This window comes from Lytechinus variegatus, chromosome 5, assembly GCF_018143015.1.
Source record: "Lytechinus variegatus isolate NC3 chromosome 5, Lvar_3.0, whole genome shotgun sequence".
In the NCBI taxonomy this organism is placed as follows: Eukaryota; Metazoa; Echinodermata; class Echinoidea; order Temnopleuroida; family Toxopneustidae; genus Lytechinus; species Lytechinus variegatus.
Window position 1 is genome coordinate 32,738,126 of NC_054744.1, and position 20,144 is coordinate 32,758,269.

The 20,144-nt window shown below is 36.1% G+C and overlaps 1 protein-coding gene across 1 annotated transcript; it reads left to right on the forward strand.

The window, feature by feature from the left end:
* The first annotated feature begins 489 nt into the window (after positions 1–489).
* On the forward strand, positions 490–19,885 carry LOC121415949 (MAM and LDL-receptor class A domain-containing protein 1-like). The gene is made up of 19 exons (XM_041609357.1): positions 490–593; positions 4,060–4,200; positions 5,065–5,321; positions 5,791–5,863; positions 7,017–7,163; positions 7,852–8,129; positions 8,487–8,580; positions 8,998–9,162; positions 9,577–9,842; positions 10,363–10,459; positions 10,924–11,112; positions 11,575–11,846; positions 12,334–12,421; positions 14,080–14,244; positions 14,705–14,973; positions 15,353–15,572; positions 15,984–16,249; positions 17,191–17,275; positions 17,934–19,885. The coding sequence occupies exons 1-19, from the start codon at positions 509–511 to the stop codon at positions 18,191–18,193; spliced, it is 3,417 nt and encodes a 1,138-aa protein (XP_041465291.1). The 5' UTR covers positions 490–508; the 3' UTR covers positions 18,194–19,885.
* Positions 19,886–20,144: the final 259 nt, after the last annotated feature.

Sequence of the window (20,144 nt, forward strand, 5' to 3'; positions counted from 1 at the left end):
GTTATTCTTGTTGATTCCACTTTAGATTTTTTTAAACACATTTTTTTTATTCTTAAAATGTCGTAGTTGCAATATTATTTTGATTATCAAATTCTTACAACTTCTGTACTGTACACAGGTTAATGACATATTTTGGAATTTCAATAACCAAAATGCGATTAATTTCAGAAAACAATCGAAACGAGGGTAGGGGAAAAAGTTTGTAAAGTTCGTGATTTTTTCAAAAGGCCCTGAAGTTTAAATTGTTTTTCTAAGTTAATAAATGATACAAACTTTGCCTCAAATATTACATTTGTCAGCTTAATGTAAGTGGGCCATAAAATGCTATTAAATGTATATATATTGATTGCTTTAGGCTGCCCATAACATGATTACGTTTGCGTCCCTTATGACATACGAATAAAAAAAGAGTTTGAAGACGATCTTTGGTCTCCATATAGGATTTATTCTCCATGCATCTTAGATTAGATGCGTCATGTAGCACGACATCCGTCTCGACAACTTGCTCATGATATACTGTATGTCTTGGAGGAAGTCAAAATTTGCAATGTATCCGATTCCATTTGCTTTGTTTTTTATAGTAATAGCACCAGGTAAGTGGCATAGATTAATGAGCCAATAGGTAATTATGTGTCGCATTTCCACGTAATAATAATACTAATATATATATACATACACACATATTAAATTAAAAATGGGCATACGGTTCCACAATTAATACTTTCTATAATTTCGACATTTGCATTCTTTTCGGGTAGAGGTCACCTGCAGCTGCTGATGGGTGTTTGGGTATGATTGAGCGAAAGAACACTACTATATTTATGTAGTTCCAGTATAAATAACTTCAAGCTATAAGTTGCAACTGCTAATTTATGAAAGACTATATAGGTTAATTCCATACGTGTCGTACGGGACATTGAGAGGACATTTGACATTTGACGAAAAATATCCCAGTAACTAAAGGTGATCATCGCGTACTACCAGAGTGTAAGGAAAACCAAGAGTTAAAATCACTTGAATTCACATCCTGTATAAAAAAGATTTAAAATAGTAATGAGTCGTACGGGACACAGAAAAAGTGGTTTTGGGGGAAACCTCAAGTTCATAAAATCTGTGAGTTGATTACAATATGAAAAAAAGCAAAATAAACATTCATGAATAAATAAAACAAATTAAGATTTTCGAGAACATTGTGGCGTACGGGACACTCAAAATGTGTCGTACGGACATTTCTAAATTGAATTCAAACTTTCTGACTTTGTGTCTCTTTGACATCTTCAATCACTTTCTTTGGCTGATGATAATGATAATCCTATCAAACTAAAGACATTTATCATGTCAGAAACCGATATTGGCTGAATATTTATGTCAATATATCATAAACAAAATACTGTGTCTTACGGGACACTTGTGTGTTGTACAGGCACTTGCTGTTGTACTGGACAGCCTGTATAAAGCAATGAACTTTTTATCTATCAGAAAGGGAGCATTGCCTCCTAAATTTTTCCTTTTTAAATGGATGGTCCGGGCTGAAAATATTTATATATAACTAAATAGAGCAAAACTCACAAAGCAAAATGCTGAAAATTTCATCAAAATCGGATAACAAATTACTAAGTTATTGAATTTTAAAGTTTATCTATATTTTGTGCAAAACAGTTATATGCACATCGTCATGAAAATTCATTACGTGGGCTGTTGATGTAACATCCCTACTTTTCCCTTTCTTATTATATTACATGAAATGATAAATGTTTCATTTTTCCATACTTGTAGTAGAATTTTTTGAAATAAACCTAATATCATATAATAAAATAAAAAGAAACAAGTAGGGATATGACATTATCAGCCCACCTAATGAATATTCATAAAGACATGCCTAGAACTGTTTCACCGAAACAATGCAAATCTTTACATTTCAATAACTTTGTTATTTAATGTCCGACTTTGATCAAATTTTCAGCATTTTGTTTTGAGAATTTTACTCTATTTATTGAGAAATAAATATCTCCAGCCTGGACCATCCCTTTAATGAAAAGCCTTAAGTAGTCATTCAAGACAATAGAATTAAATAATATATACAATTGTGATCAGTATTATCATCATTTTATCATGATGGGAAATGTACAATGGTTCACAGCATTTTTAAGAGCTAAAAAAACTTGAGGTTTTGTGTGAAGTTAAATTTTAGTGAATTAAGTAATGATTTCCAATACACTGTTTAAACAATTAATGAATTGACCTGTCTTTTTTAATTATGAGGCAAAAATGTTATGATTTTTCATACAAAATGTATATACGTGATACATGTCACAACCGTCACGTGTTTCAATATTGTATATTTAAAAGATAGTGATCATCAATTGAGGTCCAAATAGATGATTGATATGTAAATATTTTGTTTTACATCTTATTATAATTTCACAATAGCATGCTAGAGGAAATCATCTTCCACCCTAGGGTTAATTAATCATAAATGTTTTCTTCTCATGCTCAATGACATAGCAATTAATCAGATGTGACCAGTGAAAGTCACCAGTTTAGCTGAAGGGATTCACAAAAGAATAGGCCTACATGAAGTCAATTAATATGGTTAGAATCACCTTTTTCATGTTCTATGGAAATAAAAAAAATACCTATTCAGTTCATTTGATGTCAAATCAATTACTTAGATTAAAATAGGCCTACTGTTTATAGTCTCTGAATCAAAGTCCTGCAATGAAATGCAGTATATATTGTGTGTCGTACGGGATATGTACCATACGACACACACTGTATCGTACTGTACAACTTTTAAGAGAACAATTATTGAAAAATGAACGGCAGTATTAAATTAGATCCTAATAGGATAAATCGATCACCCATGGGTCAAAGATGGAGAAACTGATATTGTAAGATTGCATCATCAAAAAGAAAAGTGTAGGAAAAACGTTTGCATTCTCATGTGTCTTACGGGACATTGTCTAAAAATAGGTTCGGAAAAAAATCAAGGCTGCCCCTTTTATGGATCATGAAAATGTTGTGGATCTTATTTGGAACCATCAATGATACATTATTCCATTGACCTGCAATATTTTCAATCTTCTCGTGCTTCGCTAATAAAAGTTTCAGGCAGTGTTTGTTCTTGACTATTTAATCAGCAAAATTATTTAAAACTAAAAATTTGATTGTCTCCCCCCCAAAAAAAAAAAATAATAATAAATATATAAATATATAAATAAATAAAAATAAAAATGTATTCCTGACTTCACTTTTGGTTAAAACGCATAATTTTCATAAAATTTAGGTATCATATTAAAATCTTACACTACTTATGACTTATTGAAAGCATGTTGAAATTTTGGATAATGTTTGAAGTTCTAGTGTGGAATCGCCCTTTACGGTGAATGTCCTAAAAAAAAATCAGGCGCTTAACCTGCACAAACCCATTAGTGTTGCCGTGTTACGCATGCACTTACCGCCAACCCTGGCTACTCGGTTGTATGCAACCGTACAATGAGATCTACGAGGTTCGACCAAATCAAGTGTGTGTGTTTTCTAATCACAGTAGTATTTCAATGGTTACGTGTGATCTTAAGTTACTAAGGTGATGTTAAATACTAGTAATATATATGAAAAATGTTATTAAGACCCCCACCCCTCCGCCATTTCCCTTCACCCTGTGTTGTCATTTGACGCTTGGAAGCATGGATATTCTCATGTGTTACATTTCAGATGGGGAAGTAGATCGAAACTCCATTAACTAAAGGCCTGGTCCCACTGCACTTACGGATGCCAAGCGGATGTAATGTGTATAAGAATCTTGCCGTTCGTAGGAAAACGCTATGCATCCGTTGTGTGCCCTTTGCATACCTGTTTCATACGCTCTACATCCATCGAGCATCGGCCCAAAGTGATTTCATTGTTCACCCATTTTGTCAAATGCCTGGAGTGGATGAAAACAAATGGAGTCACCCCGAAATTGTGCTTGCCGCTGTATCCGTTTTCAGTACGTTTTGTGTCCGTCGGCCAACGGGACCAGACCGTTAGTGTAATTTCTTTGTACATTATTCTTTATAGGAGTACGCGCACAGTTATTCACCTGTGACTTTGAAAATGATATCTGTGATCTAACCTCCGACACTACAACAACATGGAGCACCGTGGAAGCAGGGGTAGCAGCAAATCCTGGTACCGATCATACATACGAAAGCTCTGGCGGTAAGAAGTTTATTGACATGTAATAAATTACATTTGAAAAACCATTACGTCGTAAATCTATTTTTAATTATTGTTTTCAAATTATTATGTTTGTATTTATTTCTTTCCATGTATTATTTTGTAAACGGACCCACTGAGAAATAATCTTACGGCTGATAAGTGTTCCTTTAATTGTGCTTGAATACAAAAATAATACAAAATAATACATCGGCTTAATAAAGAAGCATCGATATTAATCAAGTTTACATCACGTCTTCCGTAAAATCTATTACTCACTCTAAACATGCTTCAACAGACAATCTGGTGTGTGATAGTATTGGGGGTTAACGGTCTTTTCCTACAGACATTTTAAAATGAAAACTCTTTTATTAGAGAAAACATCACAAATGTTACAGAAGTATTATAACTGCTATCAGGATTTATTTTGTTCCCCATGCTAAGATTTTGCGCTTCTCAATATCGATTGACATGATTGGATGTAAAGAGAAATAAAACGATATGTTGATTATGAGGTGGGAATTTATACGAATTATTTTTTGATATGCGAAGAGGATATCAATTGTCAAATTAACAATATTGATACGGGATAGTCTGTCATCTCTTGGCTGAAATATATTTTCCTACACACACTTATCATGTCCATTATGTAATACAGCTTAACATTGCCATCCACCAGTCCATTCCTAAACAATACACGCTGTGTTCTTGAGTGATTTATCCCATTTTCAATTTCTCTTTTCAATAGGAGATTAAGAGTTCTGTCGCTCTTTGGATTTAGAAGTTAATTAAGATATAAAGTATGCCTAATTTCTAAGGAAACTGAGATGTGGATAATATTGTTGTTGTTTTGTTTACCTTATTCAGGACACTACATGTACGCATCTCTGACAAGTGGCCAAACTGCTCGCGTAATTACCTCAGATTTACCTGTTACCACAAATAGAAAATGCACAGAGTTTTTCATTTTCATGAATGGTCAAAGTAACGCCATCCTCAACGCGTATGTCCGGGTGTCCGGTCAACCTACACCGGTAGGGCCGACGCTGACGATCCAAGGCGACCAAGGGAAAAAGTGGGTTCGGGCACTATTTACAGTGGAGCCACAGGCCAAGTTATTTCAAGTACGAATGATAAGCCTTATATTTTATTTGTTGCTTAATATTTAGACGGAACTATATAATGTGTAATATGAAGAAGGGAAATGAAATACAGACACAAATTGAAATGGAAAGACGAGAAAAGGTGAAAAGAGGAAAATAGAGGTATTCTTTTCTTAAAGTGATCATGGTGAGTAAAAGGACTAAAAACCAAATGAGATGAGCTGAATGTGACTCGAGTAGCGATGATTTAAGTATAGTAGGTTGAAGTGAAGAGAGGATATTCGACGTTTCGGGCAGGTCTCCTGAGGACGGACAGTCATATATTATCCTCCAAAAATCATGTAGATAAACTTATAATAACTCTAAGAAGTTTAAACGTAGTTTTGCCTCATTTCTGACCTAACCGAATGAACATCATGATTACGATTTATCTTAACTCATTTTAAACCAACCATTTTTTAAACGTTTCCGATATTAACAACTCTGACAGATCGTAATTGAGGGGAAGAATGGCGAGATCTCCATAGATGATATGTCTATTGTCAACGGCCAGTGTCCACAAAGTATGTATATTTTTTTTCTATTTTGTCTTGTATGTATTAAGTATTAATGTTAAGATATATATAGTCATGATAAAAAAAGTTATCTATGTCTCGTTAAATAGATTACATGATGGTACTAGCTTTGGAATAAAGAGATCCTTACTGGAAAGATCAAAGTGTCTCACAGTGTATGAACAGTTTGCAACACAGTGTGAAATCGCTTTCACACTGATAAATTTGAAAATGTCAGTATTGTGAATCACATATTTGCACAGTCAACAATGTGAACGCGATGTGAACAGCCACATCATCGAGGTGTTCACAATATGAAATCATCTTCACACTGTTGAATATGATCATTTCAACAGTGTGGATATTTTCACATAATTCCCTATGTGCACACACTGTGATCACACTGTGCGACACTGTGTTTTTTCCAGGATGGAGCATTCAAAACCTGAGATGATGATAGGTGGGTCACCTGATTGCTAAGAAAGCACGAATGCCTATACAGAACGCAGTAAGAAGACCTGGTAAAGTTAGAGGAAGGTGAAATACCAAAATGGTCCTTGTAAACCGACTAAGTATTCAACCGTCACTATCTACTGGGTTCACACAAGCTCGTTTTAAGTGTTTGTGTGTGATTTATGTTTTTAGGGGGAGGGCAATAGTGGGTTTTCCGGAAAGAACATATTTTTTAATTGATTTTTAAAGCAAATTCATGAGCTGGCATATCAATGTGGGGGCGTCGTGGTCTAGTGGTTATGACACTAGTCTTTCGATTTGAGGGACCTGGGTCCGATTCCAAGCCATTGAGTAGTTTCCTTCAGCGAGAAATTTACCAACATTGAGCTCCACCCAACCCAGGTAATGTGAATTGGTACCTGGTAGGAATTTATTCCTTGAAACGCACGCGTAACGGCTCCTTTGCTAAATCCAGTATGATAATGCTGCATTACGGTATAATTATTATTATTATGAAATATAGTCAAGACTTCCATTCCATTAGCATATACTCATACGATGGGGGTATCAACTGATACAAAAAGACATGTTTCGGACTTACAAAGTTTACCTCGTTTGCGACTTTACCATGTGTTATTTAGAGGGGTTTTTTGCGAGTGGCGAAGAAAGACTATAATTTTTTGCATTCTTCATGTTCTTCATATTGCAGTTGACTGGACGTGCACATTTGAGGACCCCGATATATGCGGTATGCAGCAGGATAAAACTGATGAGTTCGACTTTAAACGGCAGAATAAAAAGACAGGCACGTGGAATACTGGACCGAAGCACGATCATACATACAACAACGCCTCCGGTAATGCAAATCGTCCATATTGATTGTCCTGTATCGCCACCTTTGTTGAATTTTGCGACTCTAACTCTTTGTCTACAATTTGGAATTGTAAAAGAAATTCAATATGGATACAGGAGCAATAAACCTTTTTTTTATCCACATATTGCATAAGCTGTTACCATTTTCAGAACGGGAAAAATTGACATCATAATTTTACAATATGAATTTATGCATACTGCCAACAGGGTACCTTGTTCTGGTTAAGATGCAATGTGTGCGTAGCTCGTTAAAGGTGCTGAGGTCTTGTTTGTTAGCATAGTAAGCATGGTAAGAAAGGATGTGAAGTACGAGGGAAAGGACCATGTTTTTTATGCTCTCCGTTGCGTTGAATTTAAAATACCCTTTTCGCAAAGCTGGTGTGGCTATTTGTGTGAAATGAGCTTCCTTGGTATGCTTCGTTAAGTTAATTTCACATATGTTAAGCATTTATGGTATATAAAATGCACAGAAACCATCCGGAAATACTATAAAAAGGTATTAATGTGAAAAAACACGACAGACATATTCTAAACATTCTGCTGCCCGGGTGTATATACATGTACATCTCCGGACTGCAAATTTAAATCGGCATTGCTCTTATAAACTTAAGAACCGATTGACCCATTTGGAATACTTCAATAAAGGGGTAAGTTTCACGTTTTTTTTCCAGGTTACTACATGTACATCGAAGCAAACGGAGCCAACACTGGACACGTTGCCCGTCTCATTACACCCCTCCTCCAAGGAACCTCCGACCAAACCGAACCATCGTGCCTCATTTTCTGGTATGACATGTTCGGCAAGGACGTTGACTCGCTCAATGTCTACCTGACCATCCCAGGAGAAGATGAGGAATTCCCTGGTGAGCTAGTGTGGTCACTGGCGGGTAACCGAGGTGACCAGTGGAGAGGTGCAGAGGTGGTTGTAAACACCACCGAAGACTTTAAGGTAATGTGAATAGGCCTATATGTTTTAAGGTGCCTTTTTTCTGAGCAAGCACAGATTTCGTTCAATGGCGTCGAAACGTTCGTAGCAGACTGATGCCACAGTCACAGACACATACGCAAAACCGACCGACCGAAGAAATTAATTTACTTTCACACCATCCGTCAATCTGGACTTGATTAAAGGTTTGAGAGGCTAAATATTTTAGCAATGGTTCAACTCTCTATTTTTTATTCTCTGATTATAAATTTGGGGTACCACTGACTTAGGTACACTACTGCAGAGATTACAACAAATGACTTGTTTTACTCAAGTTTTTATTAACCATGTATACACTTGATTTTTCGTGTGTTTTTATAGATTGTTTTCGAAGCAACACGAGGAGACACTGACAAGGCTGACATCGCAATAGACGATGTCGAGTTTGATGGCTTTGCACGTTGCCCTGGTCATAGTGAGTTGCATTTATATGTATGCATTTGTTTCTTATTATAAAACATCATTATATATGGTTTAGGGTAAGGGCTTCTTTCGTTTTTTTAAAGATGAAGTAGTATAAGGGAAACACGAATAAGAAGGAAATTAGAGGGGAGAGAAAGCGAATCAAAATTTAAACAGAGAAGGAAAAGGGGCATCGTGTGGGGTTTTTAAAGGGGGTGATAACAACCACTTTAAAACTCTTATCTATATTTCTTTTCATATTTGATAATATTTTGTCTTGTCTGTCGGCCTGGGTTTCCCTCTCTGTTTCTCCCATTTCCCAGAATCCTTCTCTCTCTCTCTCACTTCATATCTTTATTAAATACACAATACTAACTATATTTTCTGGCCTTTTCTCCCTTCACTACCTTCTTGTTGTTGTCCAACGAAGATGTCCTCCTAAATCACAGTTCTATAAGCTGTACCTTCGAAGAGATCGAGATTTGTTACTACATTCAAGACACGACTGATGACTACAACTGGTCCTGGAAGAACAGAGGTACACCGGTCTACTATACTGGACCTGATGTAGACCACACGAGGGGTGACGAACTTGGTAAGCGTGAATTTAGATCTCTCGAGAAGTGAGAAATTTATGTGGTGAGACCATAAAGCTATTACAGATATGGTGAGACCATTATGAAAGAAAAGGCTCAGTGTTATTAGTTCTCTGAGATAATTTACACAGAAAAGGCATGGAACAAGGAAATTGTTCGTGAGAAAAAGAAAATCATTGGTGCCTTCTGACTCACGGTCCTTAGTTACCAGTAGGTTCTTATTCACTCTGGTGTTCGGTCAGTGGGTCATGATGACGTAGAATACCAGGTTTATTATTTCATGTTATTACAGACGTTGTAAAGGCCCTAACCCGTTTGAAAAACGAGTTGAGCTTTGATACAAACAAGGTGATATCCCCATCCCCAAGTTCGATAGGACTATTGTGTTAACCAGTCACATTTCGTTATGCAAGGTTTCTTCATGTTGATTAACCCATCGAACTCCAAACCAATCGGAGCTAAAGCTCGGCTCATCTCACCACCCTCATCCCCCTTACCCGATGGTGGTTGCCTGGAGTTCTACTACAACATGTACGGAATCGACGTAGAGACGCTGAACGTGTACACGAAGACGGCAGACCAGGACCTGCCAGGTACTCAAGTCTGGACAAAGCAAGGAAACCAAGGGAACTACTGGCATAGGGCCACGTTTGCAACCCCACGGGATCAAGTGTTCCAGGTAAGGAGACATTTGTTACACCTTACTGTGAATACATAATCGTTACTACATGTTTGTCTGATTTAATAGAAGATTTAATAGAAACAAACGAAATATTCACCTTGTCTTTTGGATGTGCGCTGGTCATTAAACTTCATGTGAAAGTAGATTTTTTCAGAAGTCCGAGGCCCGATTTCTGCGTCACCCCTTTGTACGTGATCTTGTTGAAGGGACGCGGACAAGCTTTGTAATAGTTATATCCAAATAACCCGATGGCTATTTTTCTCTCTAGCAGAATAACCAGTAAGACATAACCATGCAGAGGCCTACATTGATTATCCAGATAAAAAGAACGAACACAATAGTTCAAGACAGATTTCTTTCTTGCGCATGTCACAAAGGAAATGTATTTTTTTATTGTCCTGGGGAACCATGTTTAGGAAAATTAAAATGTAACCACAAACATTTGCTCTGCGATGATGGGGAGCAAGGGATGCTGTATTACTTTGACTCAATTAGTAACGATTTTTTTCCGTTGAAGGTGGTGTTTGAAGGAGTACGTGGTATCGAATCTCGAGATGACATCGCTATCGATGACGTTTTCTTGTACACCGATGGTCCTAACAGCTGCCCGCCGAGTGAGTGTAGACCCGTGATATTTATTTCCTTACGATTTCAAACCTACCTTTATCCAATTAGTGATTATTTTATGGATCACGGGCTTGACAAATGCAAAATTTGTCAATCTAACGTCGACACGGATTGTTCATTGAGATTTTATATCTTAATCGTTCACCAGACTGTTCAAAGTGATTGCCATATTATCGATTGTTTTGAGAATAGTGCTGCAAGATGTTTCGTCGAAGAAATCATTACTTGAGTCAAACATTTCACCTGCTTTTTTGGTATTGCGATGTTAGTTTATCTGATAAATTCTTGGTATGTATGAAGAGTGAAGTTGGCCATTGTGTAAGAATTATGGTAAACACAGTGATAAGGAACATGAAAAAAAAACTCTAAGAACTCTTAAAGATTGTACATTTCCTGCAACAGCCGTTCGCCTTTAGAAATATTATTTCGTTTCATATACTCCAATTGTCAGAACCGACACCCGAGATTATTCCTCCCACGCCATCTGCATCCACTCCTGGATTCGAATGTGGATTTGAAGACGACTGGTGCGGCTTCACTCAGGCGCCATGGGACCAGGGCGATTGGAGTCGCATTACACCTAAAACAGAGGGTTTTCAATTAAACAATATATGGGACCACACTACTAGATCTCCTCAAGGTGACGTGCAATTTTAAAAACATGATGCCCTAAATATCGCGTTATATCATTAAAAAAAATAAACTTAAATAAACATGGTCATACAAAACATTAAGGCTACGACTATGGACATCAATAGCGGTTTAACTTCACTTGAAACTAAATTCTGCATTTCGCATTGCTTTTCTTTATTTTAGTTTAGTAAAATATATTCACTAGCAAAACGCACCGTTGGTGTAACAATAAAAGAAAATGCTGCCATGCTTAACGGTAAATACGACGTACACACGTCTAGCGGTCTTGTTCGGATCTCGACTTTCATACAGAGGATTATATGGCAGAATTCTAAGTAAATAAGGAGCATAGGCAATGTGCCTCAGTGCTATATAAAAGTTTATTATTTGTCATTAATTTCATTATAGTTTATAAGTTCCAGTAAATAAAATATTGAACATGTTCAAATTTATGTACGATTCTCTTTAGGTTACATCATAACTTTTGATCCAAATCGTGGCAAGTTCAATAAGAATGACCGCGCTCGCATCTATTCGCCCATGGTCGCTCCGTCGCACCAACCACGCTGTCTGACTTACTACTATCACATGTCGCGGCAGAATGTCGATCATATGGGTTTCCATATCAGGAACTTCAACGAACCTCTACCGCTGGATCCCGTTCTCTCTGTGTTCGGAAAACAGCCATGGGGCTGGCATGAGCAGAAATACACAATTGACCCTACCGATAAATACTTCCAGGTTAGTGGTCTAGTTCTGAATGATTATAACTAAATTTTATTCTTCAACATAACGTACTATCTTTTGCGTACGAAAAGACAAGTGAATACGCGAAACTGAAAACTGGTTCGCATGTTCACTCGGTTGACGTACTCACGGGATAGTCCAGTTCGTCACTTCGGCGAACAGAATGCAGTTAAAAGTGACATGAAGTATCTAACACACAGTGCACACACGTTTATTCATCATTGTCATGTTGTGCATACAGGGTTAAATCTTCTTGGGATTGTTTCATGAAAAGATTGTCCGACTTTTTAGCCGACAAGTCTAGTTTTATCTGAAAGTTACCATATGTCCATATTCAAATCTACATGTATTACTCTGTATCTGTCATCTCCTAATAATCAATACCCATTTTTTTTCGTTTTTTTAGAGAGCTATATTATGTAGGCATACGCAATCAAATGTGGAGTAATGATAATACATTTGTTTTGTTTGAAACTTACAGGTATGTTTTTATATCAGCGTTGGAACGAAAAGATGGAATTCTGCTATTGCTCTTGATGATATTAGCGTTCAGAATGGAGCATGTGAAGGTAAAAACGCATTATGATTTGCAAGTTATGTGGTCTTTGGGATTGGTCAAGTCGTAATTGTCACCGAGTATCTTACTATTATTATTATTCTTTGAAAAAGCTTGCAAAGACGATCTCTATGATTCCAGATTTTACGTAAAACTAGTAAGAACAGATTAAATCAAAGATGATTTAAAAAAAAAGAAATAAACTTTCATGAAGAATGATAAACAGTAGTTCAAATATACCAAACCTATTGGAATTTTTTTATGAAAGTGCACAAGTCATGATTAATATCACGTGTATTAGGGATACATTTCGGTGATCCACGCCATGTGCATTTGCCACAGTTTATGCCCAGCGTGCTGACAGGAGAAATAGAATTAGAAAACATATTTGAAGACCAAAAAATCATTAAGAGTTTAATTTGTTCATATTGTTATTAGATTGTGACAGGTAATACTGACAATTACCCACTGGCCAAATTTAAAGATTCGTAACTTTTTTCTCTCTCTAAACACTATACCTATCGGCATTAAACACAGAGAGCATTCTACTTTGCTGCGGGAAAATATTTTTGATAACAGATTTGTGATAAATATACCGTCTTAATTTCAATTCGTGTTTTGATAAAGAGCAACATGGGATACATGTAGGTCCTTGTGTTCATACATCACAAACACAAAATAATTAGGAGACAAATTCTAAATCCCCATAAAGTACTCTGATGACAAAACAACTTAAAAAGGAACGAGAATTTGTTTATTGAACATATTGTAGGTCCTTTTTTTCTCATGTCCTCTGATTTTCATGGGATTTTTTTTCTCCATTTTTTCTTTAAAGGTCAACATGGTCAAGTCCACCTCAGAAAAATGTTGATTTTAATTAATAGAGAAAAATCAGACAAGCACAATGCTGAAGATTTTATCAAAATCGGATGTAAAATAAGAAAGTTATGACATTTCAAAGTTTCGCTTATTTTTTACAAAATAGTTATATGAACGAGCCAGTTACATCCAAATGAGAGAGTCGATGATGTTACTCACTCACTATTTCTTTTGTTTTTTATTGTTTGAATTATACAATTTTTCAATTTTTACGAATTTGATGATTAGGACTTCCTTGCCTGAAGCACAAAATGTTAAAATAATGGAATTCCACGTGTTCAGGGAGGAATGAAACTTCATTTCACATGACAATGACAAGAAAATCAAATTATTTCATATTTCAAACAAAAGAAATAGTCCATGAATATTATGATTCATCCAGTAATCTTGAAATAACAGTCAAAAATTGAATCATCTACTGGAATTTGTTGAAAATTGAAAGTATGAACTTACAATTCTCTGTCGTCGCGACGTTTCACCAAAAGAAATAGTGAGTGAGATCATCGACTCTCTCATTTGGATGTAACTGGCTCATCATATAACTATTTTGTTAAAAATAAGCGAAACTTTGAAATGTCATAACTTTCTTATTTTACGTCTGATTTTGATGAAATTGTCGGTGTTGTTCTTGTTGAATTTTTCTCTTTTTATTCAAATCAAGGTTTTGTTGGGGTGGACTTGTCCTTTAATTTTCCATTTGTACCGGATTTACCATTCGATTTCGAGCGTAAATGATGGAATACTCAACATAGCATGTGTCATTCCATTTACATAATTTGTAAATTAATGCAGTCGTACCGACGCCCACACCTAGGACAGGAAGTTGTGACTTCGATAAAAATTATTGCGGATATACACAATCCAAGAAAGATAATTTCGACTGGACAAGGAGGAATGGACCAACAGCATCACTATATACAAGTCCTCTAACAGATCATACCACAGGAACGCTGGAAGGTAAAATGGCCAATATTCAAAGAACGTCTGAGTTTACGAAAATAAATCGTTCCATCTAACGCATACACGGTAAAATTACTCTTGATTATGTCGTCAGGAAGACTGTGTCAAAGTGCCGATATGTATCATCACAGTATCACTTGAAGTGTAAAATACTTTTAAATTACCAGACTGTTGGTTTATGATGATGGAGGAGATGTAGCCAGGGGTGGTTTTAAATAAAACTGAATTCTCGATATATTCCGGTATAGTCTTTGACTTAATATTTGATTTGTGCCTCATTGACCTCTTATCAAAATAATGGATCAAGATCTTTATCAAAAGTGTCTAAATACATTGAAATTTGTTGGCTAAAGTAAAATATTCCGTTGCAAATCCAGTATGTATTTTGAACTAATGTGTCGTTGAAATCGGGCATGAACTGTAATTTTGCTGACTTTTACCCATTGTACTATGCTAGGTTATTACATGTACACTGAGACCTCTTCGGGCAGGCGACCTGGAGATGCTGCCGACCTGATGTCTCCTCAAATCTCCGGCGACCATGCAGGTTTATGCCTTCAGTTCTTCTTTTACATGTACGGTCGGGATATCGGCTTCCTTGGTGCTTACCTCTTACCCGCTCTCTCCTATTCCCGTATTGCGCTGGTCGAGGTCAGCGGGGACCAGGGACAGAGGTGGTTCCACAGAAACGTCGACATTGATCCTTTGCCCTTCGAAACATTTCAGGTAAATTTGAAATATAACTGACAGTTCAGTAATCTATTTTGTTAGGCCGGGTACAGGGTCCGTGCGCATATTAAAGACCCGATCAGTTTGAAGGAATTTAATTTTTTTTTCAAATAAATCGGGATTTTCCCCAATGTTTTGTTGTAGAAAGATATCATTAATATTGATAATTTACAATGCAATATTTTGTCTTCCATTTCATTGCAACTAATATATGGGAATTTTTTTTCAGGACTCCATTATTTAACAAAATATGAAATAGTATCGTGATCTCCGTACAAGGACGTGTCGTTTACGCTTGCTCAACTTCGGGTTTCCTGAATCCTTGATGTGCCTATGTCTTGAATAATCACTGAAAGTGTGTTTATATCTACTTCAGATCTTCTTCAGAGGTGTTGTCGGGGGTGGTCCGAGAGGGGACATCGCTATTGACGATATAACCGTCTTCAATCACCCGTGTTCTGGTGTCCGGACGGAAAGTGTATGTGACTTTGAGAGCGGATCGCAAGCATGCGGTTACGGTATGGCTAACGGGATGGGGGATGAATGGGAATGGTATGATGCCAGTGTCGTTGTTTCTCCACCAGTCGAGGAGATGGGTGAGTTATGATAGAATACCCTTTTCATAAGAATGACGCCTGTTTTAAATAAATGTTCATTAACATCATGTCATATCTATTTTTTTCTTACAGATATGTCAGTAATCACGATTAATTACTAAAAGCATCTTTTTTGGAACAACAATGGCCCCATACAATATTTTTTTCCTATCGCCTTGGCCGATAACTGGGGATACAACGATCGCCTTGAAACCCTCGAAGTAGCTTCATATCATTAGATGATGTGGATGATACCGCAAAACTAAGATTTGTTTCCGTAATGCATGTTCATGAGATAAATTCTAGCATTTATCAATGTTTTGCAGACTAAAAAAATAAAATATTTATATATATTAGTTTGCCACTTATTCTTTATGTTCTGACCTTGAAGCTACCATTTTTTCATTCAAGATGGATCATTCATGTTTAGCATTCCTACACCTGGAGTGACCGTACGTTTGACTACACCGACACTTGATATAAGATCTGGTAAACAATATTCCCTCTCACTCGACTACCAGCTCTTCAACGATTCAAAGCTGGCGTTCGCCATCAGTATTGAAAGAGAGAATCAGACGGACAACCAAATGATTTTTCAACAAACACATGGCGTAGAGGGGGTAGTTAAAGGGAAATGGAATGTTAATACAGAGGACCTTGGTTTCAAATATGCAAAGGTGAGACGCCGCCTTGGTATGTTCACCCAGAATCTCTGTACAATTTATCAGTGACTCTCTCGAACATGTCCAATATACAGTATCATGACATGCATAAGAAACAACGGTCAATGTTCGTGGTAGAATTCCATCTTGGTAATAATATATCTGTAAAGCGCTTAGAAACGTCGTTCCGATGGATTAAGCGCTATATAAAAGCGGATTATTATTATGTGGAGGAGCCGTGGTGTAGTGGTTCTGACTCTCGCCTTGTAAACAGAGGGTCGTGTGTTCGAATCCCACCGCGGTCTGGCGTCCTTTGGCAAGGCGTTAATCCACACTTTGCCACTCTCGACCCAGGTGCTAAATGGGTACCCGGTAGGATGTGAAAGTCATTGTAGCTTGTCCAGTATTGTGTGCACCTCACAGGCGACTGACTGGAATACTCCCCAGGGAGTGGAGGATGTGCACACATTGTGTGCGGGAATGAATGATTGAATCCGATGACCGGGGTAATAATATCTGTAAAGCGCTTAGAAACGTCGTTCCGATGGATTAAGCGCTATATTAAAGCGGATTATTATCATTATTCCATCTTCATCACAGTTTTACAAATGATTCAATGCTATGAACTAAATGCATTTGTGTCCGCACTGTAATGAAAATACACGTAATATGTGTTTTGGATTCGTATAAATATATTTTTACCTTTCATTTATCAATTTCCTCATCTATCATACAAAAATATTTTTGAAGGAAATTTGCTACAATAATATGAATCAATGATGTTAGTTATCAAAAAGAAATCTCATTTTATAAGTTTTTAACATAATCACCTCTAAGGATAAACGCGAGACTTCGTAACATATCTATTGTCGCGTAGATATTTCATCGAGAATCTCTGACATAATCAGAACCTATGTATGTTTTTTTATGACTTTTTGTGTCCTTTTTATCGATAGATTGTATTCACAGCATCTACAACTTCATTCTCAGAGAGTGGCGTTGTGGCTATTGATAATGTAGAGTTCAAACCCCAATACCCAGGTAAAGTTAGTCTGCTTGTACATTCATATCAATTTTTTGTATAAATGTGGGTGGGTTGGAGGGGTGTCTGTTTTGTGTTGTTTAGGGATGGCGTAAATATTTGTTGATAGATAGTTAGATAAAGTGACGTCATACCCCCCCCTAATGTAATTGCATAGGTATCATGGAGTTACATGGCCCAAAACGTCTATTTTTTGTGGTACGTTTAAATGCTCAAGTACAACATATTTGTCTTGTTGAAAATTTGAGATTAATTAATGAATTATATACACTTTGTACTCGCATGATTAAAGTTGAATATACTATTAACATAAACTACGATACAAATGAAATTTATATTATAGTAGTAAGAGTTGATTGACGACTGTAAATACAAAAAAATGTACATGTACATAATCTAAATTTGCTCGCCATTCATTATATATTATGCACACACACACACATATATATATATATTCATTTATATATATATACGAAAATGAAATACGTTTTCCGTCAAGGGTAGAAAATAATCAACAAAATAATTGAAGAATACTAGTAGCCGAATGAATATTGTACCTTTACTAGTTTCATTCAGAAAGAGAAATGATCAAGCAAATTCATTAAAAAAATGCATATAATTATATGTATGGAATCGTCATCATTTTTCTTTAATCAGATATGCCAACTAAATCGGCACCTGTTATCAATTCTTACCGCGGGGAGACCATCGTCCTCGGCGTAATTCTGTCTGTCGCCATCGTCGGCATCATTGTTGTCTTCATCGTCATTTTGGTTCGGCGATCACGAAGTTCGGATCTTTTGACCATCGGCTACAAAAATCAAAAAGACGAGCATTTGGCACCCAGCCCTGTTGTCATCAAAAGCGGAAAAGATGGGGCAAATAACGGGATAGACAATCCGATGTATAGTACCTGATATATCATCTCTACCCAAATTTACACAGTAACACGTGACCTTCATCATGTTCATCAGATGCTGTTTTTATCACCTTTAATTTCTTTATCAGATTGAACGTTCCTCTAGTGAGTCGGTTGTGAATTATAGAGTTAGAATATGAACAACGATTTTAAGCATTCTTGAGCATCACTGAAACAAAATTTAGTGTTCAATCCTAAATGTAAGTGGTTATCTGATTTTTTAAGGAAGGGTAAAATCAGTTGTTTCCTATCCCCTTCCATCTTTACCATTCCCTACCACAGCAGGGCTTTGAATCTTTGCACAATTACATCTTAAGGAAGGTTATACACAATCGACGGAGGGGGAGGGGGCCCCCACTCTCATCCACTCCCCGAAATCTTTTCATTACAGATTCTCCCAAGAATCCAACGAAAAATAAGACGAATAATGAATATGCTATAAAATACGATCAGCTTGGTCACTTTGCTCCATAGGTTATATAAAACAAGGTAGAAACTTTTATGCTTATTTCAACGTTATTTAATTGATTCGATGCCCACATCGGAGTGAACATAAAATGTTCTACCCTGTTTGTATTAATATTCATCCAACACGAGGACTATCTACAGAATATATCAAGGTCATTATAACTTATCAAGTTGCAATATGATTATAAATCGTGGAATAATAGTGTACATGGAATATCTTACTGTATAATGTTCTAAATCATCATACGAATACCCATGTTCAAATGAGTAGTTATACTGTCATCCTTTTTTAAAGCGAAATTATCATCAAGTTGTTATGACGTCATAACAATGATACGATTGGATACCAATTCTTACCTAACGTCCAAAAATATTATATTAGTATTTTTCAGTAAGTTTACAAATCAAATTAAGATATTTTCATTCATGATTTCAGAAAATGCGCAAAATACGATTGGTCGAAAAATTGGATCGTGGACCATTCGTAAGGTGTGCGATGGCATTAATACATATAACATATGCCTAATTCGTCGCTTGAAAAATGTTGTGACATTACTTGGCCCACAAATTTTAGATGATTACTCTGTGTTTTCCATCCCCATACATGTACATTCGTGAAAGTTGTCCCTGATGATGGCTGATGTTGGTCAAGTAATTATGTTTTCTTTTTACATCGATCGGCATATCATGCATAATGGTAAGACTACAGTGCGTTCATATAGTGGACCCATGCATGGATAGATATTGTCAACGCTATTAAAATGCTGAAATTTTAAACAGTGAGAAAATAATTTAATAGAGCGGATATTTCGACTGCACAAATTTTCACAGTAAGTTCACAAAGTCGACAATATTAAAATATGATTCACATTGAAATAGTCGAATAGTCATAATGCAAAACTGACCTCACACCGTGATCCACAATGAACAATAATAATTGAAATGGTAAACAAATTTAAGTGTGTATAAAGTGTATAGAAATATATTCATAATCCGATTATAATGCTTTTATTCAGGAGAATGTCGGGGAAGGTGATCACAACAAAGGTTAATTGTTGAATAGGATAAATGAATTCAAATGTGACAGCAGGGGTCCATCACTAATTGATTGAGCATTATGTTTTCTTTGCTTTTCTCGTATTGAGGGCTCCTTTGGAATTGCATTGTAAACGATCAACGTTTCCTGTATTGTCAGCACAATCATTCACAGATTAATATGAAATGAAAGTTTAAAAAGTGTATTGTTAACTGGTAATGTTCCAAATCATATGTGAATCTTGGTTTAAGAATATATCATTATGTAACTGGTTTTCTTTTTTTACTTTATTAACTAAGATTGTTTTTATATTTCTGAATAAAATTTGCTAAAGAACGAAGGCATTTAAAGCAATAAAATATTTTTTGATTATATCTTACCTAATTATTGTTTTGTTTTATATTTTGTATCTATTGTTTTTTCTTTTACTTTTAAGTGTATGTTT